This window comes from Hemiscyllium ocellatum, chromosome 19 (assembly GCF_020745735.1).
Source record: "Hemiscyllium ocellatum isolate sHemOce1 chromosome 19, sHemOce1.pat.X.cur, whole genome shotgun sequence".
NCBI classification, from domain to species: Eukaryota; Metazoa; Chordata; class Chondrichthyes; order Orectolobiformes; family Hemiscylliidae; genus Hemiscyllium; species Hemiscyllium ocellatum.
Genome location: NC_083419.1, coordinates 63,763,934 through 63,781,017, shown reverse-complemented (window position 1 = coordinate 63,781,017; position 17,084 = coordinate 63,763,934). Strand labels below are relative to the sequence as shown.

The 17,084-nt window shown below is 41.4% G+C and overlaps 1 protein-coding gene across 1 annotated transcript in view; it reads left to right on the top strand.

Moving 5' to 3' along the window:
* si:ch211-1e14.1 (UPF0606 protein KIAA1549) overlaps window positions 1-17,084 on the top strand; it is a 257,773-nt gene that overhangs the window by 112,450 nt on the left and 128,239 nt on the right. The window contains exons 3-4 of the mRNA XM_060839554.1: window positions 12,768-12,859; window positions 15,881-16,064. Of these exons, the coding sequence (XP_060695537.1) occupies window positions 12,768-12,859; window positions 15,881-16,064 (276 nt within the window). The remainder of the gene's footprint in view (window positions 1-12,767; window positions 12,860-15,880; window positions 16,065-17,084) is intronic.

Genomic DNA, 17,084 nt, shown 5'->3' with positions numbered 1-17,084 from the left:
TTAAGTTCGGATTGACACTGTACCCAGTACAGTAGGTGTGGTCTTACTAATGCCCTTTACAATTGTGTCAAGACTTAGCTACTTCTATATTCTAACTCTTTGCAATGAAGGTCAGTGTTCCATCGCCTCTTTGATTACTCATTGTACCTGCATGACGATATTTTGTAATTCATGTACGAGGACTTTGAAGTCTCAGTATTCTGTATTTTCTCTATATTTAAATAATAATTTACTTTTCTGTTCGGGCCAAAATTGGCAATCTCCTGTAACTTCTCAAATGATATTCCTTCTGTCAAGTTTTTGACCACTTGCTTAACCTACCTCTATCCTTTTATAGACTCTTTGTAACTTCCTCACAATTTGCTCTACTCCTGTTGTTTCATTAACAAATTTGTTTACAAAGTACAAAATATATTTGAGAACGCAGCACTTTTGGTGCCCCTGTTCATGTGTGCTAATTAGTAGATAGCATAAACGTGACATGCCTGCCTATACTTTGTGCAAGTGTATGGATTATTTGCATATTGTGATCCACATGCTGGAATTTGGGGTTATTTAATTTGATCTCAGTAATGTGAAGTTACAATAACTGCATAGTCCAGTTGTAAACAGTAAATATTGAAATTTTGTGAAATTATGTATTCATGCATGAATTTGAATGTATATCACTGTATTCTCTTTGGTTCAAATGAGCAATCCAGCGTATTAATTGACTGAAATATAGGCCCAAAAAGATCTAACAAAGCTGATTTAAAGGCTGTTGTTATAATTCTGTTTGCTGTTGGATTTATAGCTATGTAAACAACATTATAAACAAAACAGACCTGTGAAAAATCAGAATTTCCTCAAAAGTGAAGATTGGCTGTGTGATTCCTTTCATTCAGTTCCATCTGTCTGCATTACCAGCTCTTTTCAGATTCTATACCTTAGGAGTATGGGGTTTATCTTTCCTTTTTCCCTCAAATTTGTGAACTTCCTTATGCATGCAACTGCAGGAGAAATAGATCTTTGATTTAGCTTGTTTCCACTTTCTCTGGTGGTTCTTCTGGTCAATATAGTTTTGTTTTGGCATTCAGATTACACATGCAGTCATGTTTGATCTCTGTGACCTTCTTGTTTAGGTCCACATTCTAATATCATTCATTCTTTCTGTGAGCATGTGCATTGATCAAATGATCGCCTTATTTAAGTCTCAGTTGTGCCATATTTTTAAGTCAGTTTGAAAAAAAATGATACAGAAGAATACTTGGCAAACAGTTTTTAGCAAAATGAAAAAGTTATGAGGAAAAGCAGTATAGGAATAATGTAGGCATTCTCATTTTAGTAATTGTAACGAGGTCCACCACCTGAGCATCATAGAATATAAATTCCCCAGTTGGGCCAGATTAACAGCCCCAAACAGGGAGACCTGGCTGACATAAAAAGTTACATTTTGAGGACATTAAGCCCCTGAATGCCTGCATTAGTTAGAGGCAATTCTATTGTCAAAGACTATGCCACTGTTAGAGAAGCTTCACTCATTCGACCTTACAGTGAAGGACTAAGCCCTGTATGTAAATGAAAAGTTATATTTCCAGGACAAATGATATTGTTGCAGATGAAAGAAAGAACGATTTTCCTGACAGCCTGTGGAGCTGCAGCTATTTCTGTCATTAGGAGCCTTAACTTTTCCTGAGGCACCAGTACTACAATCTATCAAGAATTGATTGACATAGTTAAGGAATATTATGACCCCAGCCTCCTTTAACTCTGAGACATTGTCATTTTTACTCAACAATTCAAGAACCAGGAACATTCGTATCAGGGTTTTTGACTAGCTTAAGATGAGTGACAGAAGCATGTGAATTTGCTTTAAACCTTCAGAGATGTCTAGAGACCATTTAGTATGCAGCATTAATGATATGAATATGCAGAAACACTGGCTGAAGCTCAATGGACTTTAAACTTGTGCTCCAACTGGCTTTATCATTGGAAAATGCGGCAGTTAAAGCATGAGAGTAGCAAGATATTCCAATGGTTTTGGACACCCTCACCGGTCTGTTTGAGCTTGGCAAGCTTTACTTTAAGTTGAAAATGTGTTGCTGGTTAAAGCACAGCAGGTCAGGCAGCATCCAAGGAAAAGGAAATTCGACGTTTCGGGCATAAGCCCTGATGGTTCCTGATGAAGGTCTTATGCCCGAAACGTCGAATTTCCTATTCCTTGGATGCTGCCTGACCTGCTGTGTTTTAACCAGCAACACATTTTCAACTGTGATCTCCAGCATCTGCAGACCTCATTTTTTTACCCGAAGCTTTACTTTAACACAGGTAACTGCATAGCCTCACCCAGGAAATATGAGAAAGTGAGGACTGCAGATGCTGGAGATCAGAGTCAAAAAGTGTGTTTCTGGAAAAGCACAGTCGGTCAGGCAGCATCTGAGGAGCAGGAGAATCAATGTTTCAGGATTATTCATTCCTGATAAGGGCTTATGCCCAAAATGTCAATTCCTGTGCACCTCAGATGCGGCCTGACTGGCTGTGCTTTTACATTAACACACTTTTTCACTCAAGAAATATCCTGATAAAAGTAATTCTAGGTCATCTCCAAAAAGACCCCACCACCAGGGAGATATTTCCCTCCCTACCCCTTTCCGTCTTCCGCAAAGACCGTTCCCTCCGTGACTACCTGGTCAGGTCCACGCCCCCCTACAACCCACCCTCCCATCCTGGCATCTTCCCCTGCCACCGCAGGAATTGCAAACCTGCACCCACACCATCTCCCTCACCTCCATCCAAGGCCCAAAAGGAGCCTTCCACATCCATCAAAGTTTTACCTGCACATCCCCCCATATCATTTATTGTATCCGTTGCTCCCGATGAGGTCTCCTCTACATTGGGAGACTGAATGCCTCCTAGCAGACCACTTTAGGGAACATCTCCGGGACACCCACACCAATCAACCACAACGCCCTGTGGCCTAACATTTCAACTCCCCCTCCCACTCTGCTGAGGACATGGAGGTCCTGGGCCTCCTTCGCCGCTCCCTCACCACCAGACGCCTGGAGGAAGAACGCCTCGTCTTCCGCCTCGGAACACTTCAACCTTAGGGCATCAATGTGGACTTCAACAGTTTCCTCATGTCCCCTTCCCCACCTCCCCCTAGTTCCAAACTTCCAGCTCAGCACTGTCCCCATGACTTGTCCGGACTTGTCCTACCTGCCTATCTCCTTTTCCATCTATCCACTCCACCCTCTCATCCTTGACCTATCACCTTCATCCCCTCCCTCACTCACCTATTGTACTCTATGCTACTTTCTCTCCACCCCCACCCTCCTCTAGCTTATCTCTCCATGCTTCAGGCTCTCTGCCTTTATTCCTGATGAAGGGCTTTTGCTCGAAACGTTGATTTTGCTGCTCCTCGGATGCTGCCTGAACTGCTGTGCTCTTCCAGCACCACTGATCCTGAATCTGGTTTCCAGCATCTGCAGTCATTGTTTTTACCTACGTAATTTTAGGTCAGCCTACAGCACAACCTCAAAACTAAGCCTAGTCTCAGCCAAATGGTTACAATTTTCTTCAGGATCCTGCCCAGTAAGACATTGTAATTGTTGTCGATACGCAGATTCAGGACAGCAACAGAGCCCTACTAGAGTTAAATGCGGTACAATAGTTCGTGAGCCTGTATTCAGGAGGGCTTCAAGGAGAGTTCATATAATGGAAACCTGACTTGCATCTGGTTTGGAACAGCTAAATTGTTTAGTGACATCTAAATCAGAACTGATCAAGATAAAAGTTTGGTTAAGTGCTTAAAATGGAGGTCAATACTAATGCGGCTGTGTCAGTGATCACTGAACCAGTTTTTAATTAAATTTGTTCTGGACTCCAGCCCTTAAGTTTGTGCAAGACTTCAGTTTGGCTACAAACCTACACTGTGGACCCTTTTGCAGATTAATGTACAACATCAATTCCAGTTTTGTGAAAGGCAGCTGGTTCTGCTATGCCTGCCTGTTCTCTGGGTTTGTGGAACAGTCCATCTTCCTCAATAACACCACCACCGCTCCCCACCTTTTTCTCCATTACATTGATGACTGTATCTGTGTTACCTTGTGCTCCCACGAGGAGGTTGAACAGTTCATCAACTTCACCAGTACCATTCACCTGGATCATCTCAGACATTTCCCTCCCCATCTCCTCCATCTCTGGTTACCAACTTAACACGGACATTTACTAAAAACCCACCGATTCCAACAGCTACCTGGACTACACCTCCTCCCACTCTACCTCCTGTAAAAATGCTATCCCTTATTCCCAATTCGTCCTCCGGATCTGCTCCCAGGAGGACCAATTCCACGATAGAACATCCCAGATGGCTGCCTCCTTCAAAGACTGCACTTGTCCCTCCCACATGGTCAACGATGCCCTCCAGTGCATCTCCTCCACTTCCCACTCCTCCATCCTTGAACTCCACCCCTCCAATTGCAGCAGAGACAGAACCCCCAGTCCATTCCACCAACCGCCACATACATTACATCATCTTCCGCCACCTGCAAATATACCCCACCACCAGGGATATATTTCCCTCCCCATCCCTATCTGCATTCCGGAGAGACCATTCCCTCCTCAACTCCTTTGTCAGATCCATCTCCCCCGCCAGCCTACCCCCCTCCTCCACAGGAAGTGCACAACCAGTGCCCAAACCTTCCCACCGCTTACCTTTGTCCAAGGCCCCAAAGAATCTTGCCACATCCAACAGACATTTAGCTGTACTTCCATGCACGGTATCTACTGTATCTGTTGCACCCGATGTTACCTCCTCTACATCGGAGAGACAGGATGCCAACTTGTGGATCATTTCAGAGAACATCTCTGGGATACTTGCACCAACCAACCCCACAGCCCCATGGCTGAATATTTTAACTCCCCCCTACCACTCCACCAAGGACGTGCAGATCATGGGCTGGCTCCATTGCCTAACCCTTACCACCTGACACCTGGAGGAAGAACGCCTCATCTTCCGCCTTAGGATCCTGCAACTGCATGGGATCATTTCAGCAGTTTCTCATTTCCCCTCCTCTTCTCCCGCCCGCCCCCAACATTTTCCCTATCCCAAGCCTCCAACTTGGCACTGCTCTCTTGACCGGCTTCCTACTTCCTATCCATCTACTCCACCCTCACTTCTGATCTATCACCTCCAACCGCACTTTCATCTACCTATCAAATTCCCAGCTACCTTCCCCGCACCCCCCCAGCCCCACCTCCTTCCCATTTATCCCTCAGCTCTCCAGCCCACAAGCCTCATTCCTGATGAAGGGCTTATGCCCAAAACTTCGATTCTCCTCCTCAGAAACTCCCAACTGCTCTCCTTTTCCAGCACCATACTGTCCACGCGGGCTTGTATCAATATACAAGACTGCCATTCAGTATATTGTCAGCCTGTTCAATTTTTCAGCAGATGATGGAGAACATTTTGCAAGGTCTGCCTCGGGTCGCCATTTATCTAGATGATGTCCTGATAAAGGAACACTAATAAGGAGCACTTGGAGAACTTTGAAATGAATCTAAGTCATTTTTCCAAAGCAGGTATATGTCTGGGAAAGCAAAATGTATGGTGCTGCTCCACCCAAATGATTGACTTGGGCTATAGAGTTAATGCTGTTGGAAGGTAAATTGAAGGTAATCAAAGATAGCTCAGTCCCCATGCCTGCCCAGGAGCTTAGGTCATTTCTAGATATGGTAAGTTATTATGGAAAGTTCATACATAATCTGGCATCCATCCTAGCACCATTGCATCACCCCCGTAAAAAGGATCAGTTTTGGAAATGTTCTTATAGACTGGCCCAAGCATTCAATGAAATAAAGAAACAGCTATCATCCTTTAACATGTTGGCACACTATGATCTCAAGAAAGATCTATATCGATGTGTAATGCCTCCCTCTTTGGCACTGGAGTGGTATTCCCTCATAATTGGCCCACTGGCGAAAAACATCTAATAGCTTACGCATCCAGGGCTTCGTCTAATGCAGGGCATAAATTCACACATAGAGAAAGAAAGAGTGTCGGTCATATTTGGACTCAGAAAGTTCCACTGATACTATTATGGGTGAAAATTTATGGTAATCACGAATCCCTACTTGGCCTGCTTAAAGAGGATAAGGCAGTGCCTCCCATAGCTCTGGGCCGTATTCAGCAGTGGGCTTTGATATTTAGTGCTTATAATTACAAATTAGAACAATGTTCAGGAGGCTGAGTGACAAACGTGAATGGATTGAGCAACTTTCCATTAGCAGAGATCACCACTGGTACCCCCTAATGGAAGAGTCTGTCATGACATTGAATCCTCACAACATTCTATTAGTCACAGCCACCAATATCAGACTTTAGACTTAGAAATATCCAATTCATTCCAAATTGAAACAGTTGGTATTAATGGGGAAAACCAAACGTCAATCATAGCGAGGATTAAAACTTTTTTGAGCCCGGAGAGACTAGCTTACAGTCGAAGATAGCATATTGTTATGGGGAACAAGAGTGATTGTCCTGGTCAAATACTGGCTGAATTCCACCAAGTAAAAAATGAGGTCTGCAGATGCTGGAGATCACAGCTGCAAATGTGTTGCTGGTCAAAGCACAGCAGGCCAGGCAGCATCTCAGGAATAGAGAATTCGACGTTTCGAGCATAAGCCCTTCATCAGGAATAAGAGCTTATGCTCGAAACGTCGAATTCTCTATTCCTGAGATGCTGCCTGGCCTGCTGTGCTTTGACCAGCAACACATTTGCAGCTGAATTCCACCAAGGCCATCCAGGGGTCTCCAAACTGAAGATCTTACTGAGGCATTGTACCAGGTAGCTGTGCTTGGATGCAAATGTAGCTGTTTTGGTTGGATAATGTCAACAAAAGTTACTGCCAGCAGCTTCCCCACATCCATGGGAATGGCTGGGTAAACCTTCGACTCAGTAGTATGTTGCCTGTGCAAGTCCTTTCAAATGTTCAGTGTGTTTACTTATTATAGATGCCCGCCCAAAGTGGTTGGATGTCCATAGAGTCTATTCATCAAACATCAGAGTAATGATAGAAAAATTACGCGCATCTTTTTGCGATGTAGGTAGTCGCAGCAATGTTGATCACACATAATGGCCAGCAGGGATTTCAGTCACTTCTTAAAATAGAATGATATTTGACATTTTAGGACAGTTCCATATCACCCATTATCTCATGGCCTGGCAAAAAGAATGGTCCAAACTTTGAAGGCTGCAGTTCAGAACAACCTATATAGCCTCACTAGATACCAAGTTGTCATGGTTCTTGTTTGATTATAGAACCACCCCACTTCAATTATGAGGATAGCACCGTCAGAGTTGCTAATGGGTAGACATCCAATGCTGAACCCAAGACTCCGCCAAGCAAGTGAGAAATTTTGGTACAGGGTACAAAGTTTGATGCAAGAATTGTGGAAATGGTTCCACATGGGTAAGAAGTATGATCGACGCAAGATAAGATCAGTGACTTTTTGGATAGGTTCGACAGTCTTGAATAAACATGTGAAAAGTTTGAAAGGTGCAAATTCGCAGACTGTGTAGTAGCAAAATCTGCCCTACCTTTCAGAACTTTTAGAAATACTTCTGGAACTCATTGATTCAGCCTCTCCGTCAGACATTGTCGAATCTTCTGAGTCAGTGATGGACATGATTGAAGTAGCCATCTTGAAGGTTCTGTATCCAACAAGAAGAATGAAAGTCTACCAAGTGCTCCAAATGCAAGAGGCGAGCTCCACTTCATTACGTGTCCCCTGTGTTTGATTCTGTGTTGGAGGAACCTGACCTAGTCTTAAAAAAAGCCCCAGGAGGCTCTCTGTGGAATTGCACCACCCTGTGTCGGGGGAGGGATGTAATGATTGTAATGAGGTCAACCAACTGGACCTCATGCAGTACGAGTTCACTAATTGGATGAAATTAACAGCCCCAGTCAGGGAGACCTGGCTGATGTAAAGGATGACTGTGAGGGATATCAAGCCCTTTAACACTGTCTCTCACTGAGAGAGACATTCATGTCAAAAGCTACTTGTGAAGGAAGGGTGATTGGTGATGGGATGCTGGCCTCTGAAGAGTTATTTCACTTACGTGTGCAGACTGTGACTAGTGGGAAACTGCAAGGATCAGTTCTTGGGTCCTGGTGTTCTATGGAAAACTAAGTGGGAATGTGTGTTGTAAATGGACAAGAGCATGGCAGATGGAATGTAATGCGGAAAACTGAAGTTTTCCACTTTAGTAGAAGGAATAGAAGTGCAAAATATTTATTAAATGGTAAGAGGCTGGAAAGTTTAGATGTACAAAAGGACCTAGATGTTCTTGCTGAATTGTCACTAAAGGGTAACGTAAACGTGCAGTCACCTGTTAGGAAGGCTTATGAAATATTCACCAATTTTCAAGAACTTGAATTCAGGAGTAGTGAATCCTTACTTGCATTGTATTGGATAATATTTTAATCTCTTTATCTAGGAAGAACAATTGGCCAAATAAGGCCTGTTTTTGCTAGAGTCTCAAAAGAATAAGAGGTGATCTTGTTGAAACTTACAAAATACATAAAGGGACAGATGGGTAGATGCAAGTAAAATCATTGGGAAATCTAAATCCTGGGGCAAAATTTGAAAATAACAGGTGCCTTTTAGGTCTGAGATGCAATTGTTTTTAACTCATTTGAAATTCCTTACCAAAGAATTGGGTACTAAAGGCTGTGGATGATCAGTCTTTGAATGTGGTTAACGGAGAGACTGATATATTTCTAATTGGCAATAGTGTATCAGGTCATGGAGATGGGCTGAATAAAATATATTAAATGATCACATTGAAAGGAGCAGGTTGACTGGTCTGTTCCTGTTCCTATGTCCCTGATGAAGTACAGCACTTAAATTTCTACCAATCTTGTTTTCTTGGTTACTCACTTTATTCACTTTGCAGCCGCATATAAAGCGATTAATTATATTGATAGCTGTTTAATAAAAAGTGCTATAAGATTGTGCTTTCCTGAAATTTTTTTGCATTGCATGCTCTTTCAGGAATCAAACTAAGGTCTTGTACAATATGTAACAGGGCTTGGTAGATTCAATCAAATGTCTGATGAATTCTTCAGACAACTATTGCCCGAACCCGGTCTTAAGATTCAGAAAAAGAAAGTTGCCTGTTGTATCGATGAACTGGACTTTATTCAGTGATTTTTTTTTCATGATTGATGAATTGGTAGCTTTCTAACCAATTGTAAACAAATAGGTTCTTTTCATTCTGACATGCCAGTTTCAGGAATGGACCATGTAATAAATGCATAAAGAAGTGGGCACAAAGTCGTCTTTGTGATACTTACTTTATCCAGGAGATAGGCTTTTCCATCTGTTTAAAGCGACTGTCATTATCAAAAAGGAGAGTGAATCTTTGCAGTGCCTATCCGAAGGTGTTGGATTTTTTGGATTGGATATGTGCTTGGTCACTGCATTACGAATGAACCATTGTGTGTCTTTGCCTGCTCATTTTCCATGAAAACATAGCTTGACCCAGGATTTCCTACCATGCATCATCTTCCCCGTTTGTGACTCATGTCAGTGATTGTTAATTGAGGCCTCTTCTGGAATACAGTGTCCAGTTCTGTTCACCCAGTTATTGGAAAGATATCATCAAGCTGGAGAGGGTTCAGAAGAAATTTACCAGACTGTTGCCAGGTATGGAAGGTTTGAGTTACAAAGGAAGGCTGGATATGCTGGGACTTGTTTTACTGGAGCATTTAAGGTTGAGATGTGATCTGATAGAAGTTTCTAAAATATTGAGAGATATAGATAGAGTTAATGGTAGTCGTCTTTTCCCTAGGATGAGGGATTTCAAGACTATGGGGCACATTCTTAAGGTGAGAGGAGAGAAATTTAAAAAAGACATAGGCAAATATTTTACACGGAGGGTGATTCGTGTGTGGAATAAACTTTCTGAAGAAGTGGTCAATATAGGTACAGTTACAATGTTAATAAGACATTTGGATAGATACATGAATAGGAAAGATTTAGAGGGATGTGGGCCAGGGCCAGGCAGGTGGGACTGGTTTAGTTTGGGATTATGTTTGGCTTGAACTGGTTGGACCAAAGGGTCTGTTTCATGCTGTATGACTCTATGACTGGAGGAAGAGATAATCAGTTGCAACCAAGCATCTGTAGACGGAACTGACCTATCACAGCAGAATAAATATGGTCCCTACAATATTAGAACAGTAAACTAAGATGATCTGAGACTTCAAGACTGCATTAGAGGTTAGCAATATAACACTGATTTCAGATGCCGAATCCAGCAGTGTTGTGTTTTCCAACATGGTCTCACAAGAATTCCTCAGGAGAACATGTCTTGCAGCTGCAGTTACTCTTCTCTCGCTACTCATTTCTATCAGAGCAGCCAATCATCTTTCAGCCTTTTGCCATCTTGCATCTTCGCCTCAGTCACTTTTTACATATGTATGGGAGAGGAAGGAAGGGCAATAAGCCAATATGAACACCCAAACTTCTCTTGCAGATGGAAGCACACAGCTTGTGAGAGGCAACGATCTGAGCGTTGTAGTGGGTGGGGTCATGGACTAGCCTCTTTTGACAACTATCCTATCAGCTATTGAAGGTACATACCCATGTACTCCATTGAGTAGGAAATCTTCCTGGAGGCTACAGCTGTTAGCTATGAGGCACTGGTGCTTAGACATGTTGAGAGAGTTGCTCCCCTTCCTGTAAACCTCTCTTTTGGGCTGCCTCATAGCTGGAGCTTGTTTTCTTGGTGCAGAGAAAATGGACAATGCATTGGGCTGAGGAGAAAATTGCCAGTACTGATAGTGTTACGGGTCGCTGCTCCTTTTGCTCTTCTTCAAATATACAGAGTTGAGCAATAGAAACTGCTCTCATGCTTTCAAGTCTGTTCGTAAGTAGCTGAAAGTAAGTCAAATGCCAGACAGGCTAAGTGACTTCCAAGAAGTTGACAATCACCTGCAAAGCAATGGTTAGCATCCTCCGAGAAAAACTACTTAGCCTCTGACTTGGCTAAGGCTGTTGCTATTCTGTTTAACTGATCAAAAACTTTGCAGATCTCTAGTTTCATTGAAGAAGCTCCATATTCAGTTACCCTGGGGAGTTGTTGATGTGTTGGAAACAACATCCTGGCTTTGAGTTCAGATAAATCAGTTTTGAACGTCATAATCATTTATCCAACAGCAATGGAGAGGTTTTCCCCCATTTTCAGTGCAGGACAGGTGAAATCTGGCAGAGGGTAGGATGATATTAGTATTCTGGTATCACTTAGGTTTGGGCTCATACAGAAAGCTGCGTCTTCCTTTCTGGGACAGTTCCACCCATTGTATCTAAGCATTACACTGCATGTACTGTGACCAAAAAATAGAAACCAATCGGCGATCTGACGAAGGGAGGAATTCTCTTTTTTTTTCCAGAACCATGCAAGTTTCTATCTCTTAGTGGAAAGTGTACTGCTAACAAACGTTAATAATCCACTGGAAATAACTGGAACAGATTTATGGCACTACAGTGTCTAATCGTATCAAAGATAGCCCTTTCAGCAACACAGTTCCTTTTAGTTTTGTAATTTAGCATGGGCCTTGACAATGTTCTAATGGAATTTGGCTTGTATCTAAAATCCAATTCAGGCATATGGACTGCTATCAAGTGGCAGTGCTGCAGATTATTATTTCAGAGCAGTATTTTGAGCTCTAGCATTTACTATGACGAGACACAACAACTTCCAAAAGATCATTTAAAATATAACTAAATGCTTTGCTGGATTAGAGGTGCTGGAAAAGCACAGCAGTTCAGGCAGCATCTGAGGAGCAGTAAAATCGACGTTTCGAGCAAAAGCCCTTCATCAGTAAAATCAATGTTTTGGGCAAAAGCCCTAAATGCTTTGCTGGACAAACTTGGCATTTTCTAGGTCAGCAAAATTAGATGAGTAAACTTCCTGACACATCTGTATCTTGCGTGAAAAGTGTTTTCTTCCAGGTAGAGTTTTCCAAATCATTTCCCATTGTGACCCCAATTCAAGTATTGAGCCTTGATGTGACAGCTCGATGGGAAGTGGGCAGGGAGCAGAAGATCTAATGAGAGGCATGGAATTGGGAGTCAGCCGTGGTTACCTCTCAACCCCAAATTTTAGCATGCAACTCCATTTGTGATCTCAGCCCTCACTTTTAGGAGTACTGTCCTAAGATCTTGCAGATAGTTTTCATGATGATGTTATGAGATGGTAAAGTGACAAGCCATGTGATGGTGTGAGCAAATTTCAGTCAATACATCGAAAAAACAAAAATCGTTCTTCCAAAAATTCAATTGGATTACTTTTTTGCATTGCTGTATCATTGTCAGAATTGTTTAAGTGAAGCACTGGAGCCATAATTGAGATGAACACCTAGGGTTTAAATGGTGTGCATCTACATTCTGTTTTCTGTTCTTGTGGATTCTTTTGAATAAGTTAATCATATACTATTTAGAAAATAATTTCCTGTGTAAGTACTGCAGATGCCACACAATTATTAACTGAATGGTTATGCATTGGTTTTCTCTTGTCTCTTTACTAAATTTCATGCTTCATTTTGTGGAGTTATTGTTATTTATTTTGAGGATTAGCTTTCTAAAGTTTTGACTGGAGTTGTTGACTTCGGGCAAAGTAATCAGTCCTATCTCATCTATTCATATGTACCATCTGTAGTGGGAATACAGAATGTTGTTGAATGGAGGAACGATACTTTAATGCATATATTTTATTCTACAGTGCTCTCCAACAAGGTGACAACACTGCAGGATGTGGTCCAATCAATTAAGGATATACTGAGTCAACATTTCAAACGACATGTGGAACTTCAGGTAGCCACGACATATCTCATTTAGACCTTAGGAATTGTTGGTACAATGTGAGGTTAGAGTTCAGGTCCATTGTTTGAACCATATTGTACACTTAAGTAAACTTTAATAACCTGCTCATCTCTCGCAGTAAAGAGTGCTCATATCTGTTTTTTCATTCATTTGTGGGAATTGGGTGTTGCTGGCTGACTAGCATTTAATGCCTGACCCTAATTGTCCTTGAAAATATGGCAGTGAGCTGTTATCTTAAACCGCTGCAGTCCTCATGCTTTAGCTTGACCCACAATGCCTTCAGCATGTCCTGACTGTTACCAAAGAAAGTGATGGCGAAAGTGTGTTTTTAACTATTTCTTTCTGGTTCATTGTGGATGAAGTGAAGCTGGTTTGAACTTTGAACTCGACAAGTAAAATTTTGTCTGACTCGTAACTGGGTCCTCATCGCTGCAGACCTCAGTAGACCCTGTCTCAAATGTATTTGACTCCCTAGGGTCTTCCCAAGCCATGGTCCTTGCTTTGCCTGATTTCTCAATTGAACATTTGAGCTCACATCTCTCCCATCCTTTGCTGCCTCACCATCACATGCCCCCCACTCTCTCCCCTTTCCATTGATTCTCGTTCTCCCATGCACTCCTATCTATCTCTCCTTGTCCAACCCATATCTCTATCTTTTTCTCTCTCGGTGCCTCCTCCTGTCTATCTCTACCCACTTCCACATCTGCCTGCCCTGCCCCATTTATTCTCGCCCCCTCACTCTTGTTATGTGTTATAACACATCTCTGGAGCGGGTGGGACTTGTACTTGGCCTTATTGTTCAAATGTTCACAGTTTTCTGTTGAAATTTCTTTTTGTCTAATAATTATGCCAGTGCTAAATTAGGAAAGCAATTCATTTTTCAGTTTCTGTAGATGCAGTCAAAGCTTTGACTTTTCCCCCAATTTTCCACAATTATTTCCTGTTTAGCCTCTACAGTTTTGTTCTACTTAATATAAAAAGAAGTATTCCTTCTTCAGGTATGCTACAGTACTGTAGTAGCTTAGGATAAAGTCAATTTGGACTGTTACTGCTCCTTAGTAGAATTCATAACTAATTTATTTACGAAAGATAGCTTCCACTTTGTCTGGTAAAACATCACACATTCCAACAACCTTTTGACTAAAGAAATATTTCCTTACCTCTCTTCTTTGCTAGTGACATTATTAATGATTTACCACTTCTGTAACTCATTCTCCAAACAAAGGAAATGCTCGCTCTTATTGAAGTTCTTTATAATTTTCAAAATTTACTGAGTCTCCTCTTTGCTCCCATGGAAGCCATTCCAATGTCTTGGTTCTCCTTATGGTACAAGTTTCCCATCTTGTTGAATTTATGCTGAAACCATTTTTGTCTTAATGCTCTCTTATATTGCAGCAACCAAAATTGTAGATGGTACAATTGCTTAACTACTTTTTAAATCAATAGATCTTCATTCTTTTGCTTTAAACACTTGGAGGCAAAAGTTAAATGCAGTTAAGTGCTTCTGCAGGGAACTTTCTGTTTTAAAGACCTAGATTTCTTTGCTAATCCCAGCATCTTTTGGTATTTCTCTTACAAAAATGAGCATGCATTCATTTTTGTATGAAATTCTTTGTCTGGCTTTTCAGCTCACCTGTCTGTGCTTCGAGAGGCTGTACCATAACTCCTTTATATCATCTTTAAATTAACACAATTTGCAGAAGTTCCTTGATATAGATTTCAGTGGTTTCAGTGATGTTATGCCAAGGGAGCAGAAGGAAAATCAAAATGTGATCTTGCCAAAAGTGTTTGCATTTGAATAAATAACCAAAAAATTGTTAAGATGCTCATGCTCACCCTATCCTGAATGCAAGTCTAAATCTTTTGCATACAGGTTGTTCTCCTATAATGCGGTAGTTGTGTTCCCATGCAACACCATGTTTACAAAATCGCGCAATATAAATAATGGGGTCTATTGAAAAAACAGGGTTGGGGAAAACCACCAAAAATATCAGTAAAAGTCAAAACAACAATAGTAGTTAGCCTATTACAAACAATAGATTCACTCTAAGTAAGTCTTTAAATCATATATTTTGATGAAATAATATAGTAAATTTAACACGAAGATCAGTGATTACAGCATTGTGCCTTTCATGAAGCTCTTCAACAGAAAGCGCACAAGCCAACTGACCATGTGATGCCGATGCGGAAGTCGAGTTCTCATCAAGATTCTCCCCAGTTTGAAATAAAGTTGCTCCTTAATGTAGACTACAACTCCCAATTTCAAGCTATGTTTCAAGGCTTGCAGTGCTGACTGCATTCCTGTTTTAGCTGAACACACTGAATTTGTATTTTGCAGACAAAGACTGTGAGGTTGGGTTTTGCTGTCCAGCTAGAGCCAGGGGTGGAATCACAGGAGTTCGTCTTATTAAAAAAAAAGGTCCGCAATTCATAAGTTGTGTTACAATCAAATCATGTTTAATAAACATGTGTTATAGGAGAACTACCTGTACCAAGAACAGCACAGAGCATTGGAATAAACCCTAGCCAAATCTAGCACCATCCTTTTCCTCCAATTCTATTTAGAAATTCAATAGCAGTTATTTGAGAAGAGCTGGTAATGCACCCAAATGTTCTGATCAAAATAATTCATTACTCACCAGAATCTCTCGGTGGTGAATAGGCTCTTAATGTGCACAAAATGGTGGTTGTTATTATACAGGGTTTGGAATAAGTGGCATGATAAGATACTCCTATTTAAGTCTGTTGTGTGAAAGATAAGTGCTATATACATGACTTCAATGCATATCTCATAACATTACCTTCAATTATTTCTTAAATTCACAATTGCTATCCATCTGAAAGGTTGATTCTGATTCTATGTGCCATTTCACAGTTACATACTGTAGAATTTATGCTGTGAAGTATTATTTTATCAAGGCATGCTTTTCAGATTCTAAATCTATTATTGAAATTAAACTTTTAGAAGCTACTTGTTCTTTATTGTATTGCATTGTGTCTTTTCTTGTCCAGTTCCAGGTTCTCCAATCAAAACAAGAGCTCTCATTCATGGTGACTGCCGGCTCTGTTGTTTTCTCTGGACCAGCTGTGCTTAATTCTCTCACTCAAACCGCACTTGTTAGTGGCAACGCCCCAATCATCCTTTCCCTCCAGCCAGCCCTGGCTGTGCCAGACCATCAGGCTCAGGTTAAAATTGGTGAGAGCATAAAATATATTGACTGATACAGTGGCAAACTGTTAGTGCACAGATAGTGTAACTACTTCAAACTTTTTAACATCTGCATTCAGTCCAAAAATTATCACATTAAGCTATCAAGTGAATGACATATATTGGGGAATGTTTTACAAATAAAAGAGATAATGGAGCTCTGTTAGCTGAACCCACTGATTCTAGCTTCCAGTCCCTGTCTGTATTGAGTTTGCACAACTATGTTGGCCTGAATACTCCTGAATTAGGCAGAAGAGATCATAACCAGAATCTCAGTCCAGATGTTATCTAATTATGGTTTTGTACAGGGAAGGTCATGTCTTACCAACTTAATAGAGTTCTTTGAGGAAGTGACAAAGTTGATTGATGAGGGAAGGGCTGTAGATGTCATATGGATGGACTTCAGTAAAGGGTTTGATAAGGTTCCCCATGGTAAGCTGATGGAGAAAGTGAAGTTGCATAGGGTCCAGGGATGTAGTAGCCAGATGGATAGAGAACTGGCTGGGCAACAAGAGACAGAGTAGTAATGGAAGGGGGTTTCTCAAAATGGAGAACTGTGACAAGTGGTGATCCACAAGGATCCGTGCTGGGACCACTGTTTGTAATATGCATAAATGATCTGGAGGAAGGTATAGGTGGTCTGATTAGCAAGTTTTCAGATGACACTAAAATTGGCAGAGGAGCAGATAGTGAGGGGGATGGTCAAAGAATGCACTAGAGTATAGATAGATTGGGGAGTTGTGTGGAGAAATGGCAGATGGAGTTCATTCTGGGCAAATGCAAATGATGAACTTTGGAAGATCCAATTCCAGAGTGATCTAGAAGACCCCTGGGGAATATTAATGTACAGAGAGATCTGGCAGCATCCAAGGAGCAGGAGAATCAACGTTTCGGGCATCAGCCCTTCTTCCTGACTCTGTCTTTCATCAAGTGTAAACATGATGTGGAGGTGCTGGTGTTGGACTGGGATGGACAAAGTTAAGAATCAAACAACATCACGTTATAGTC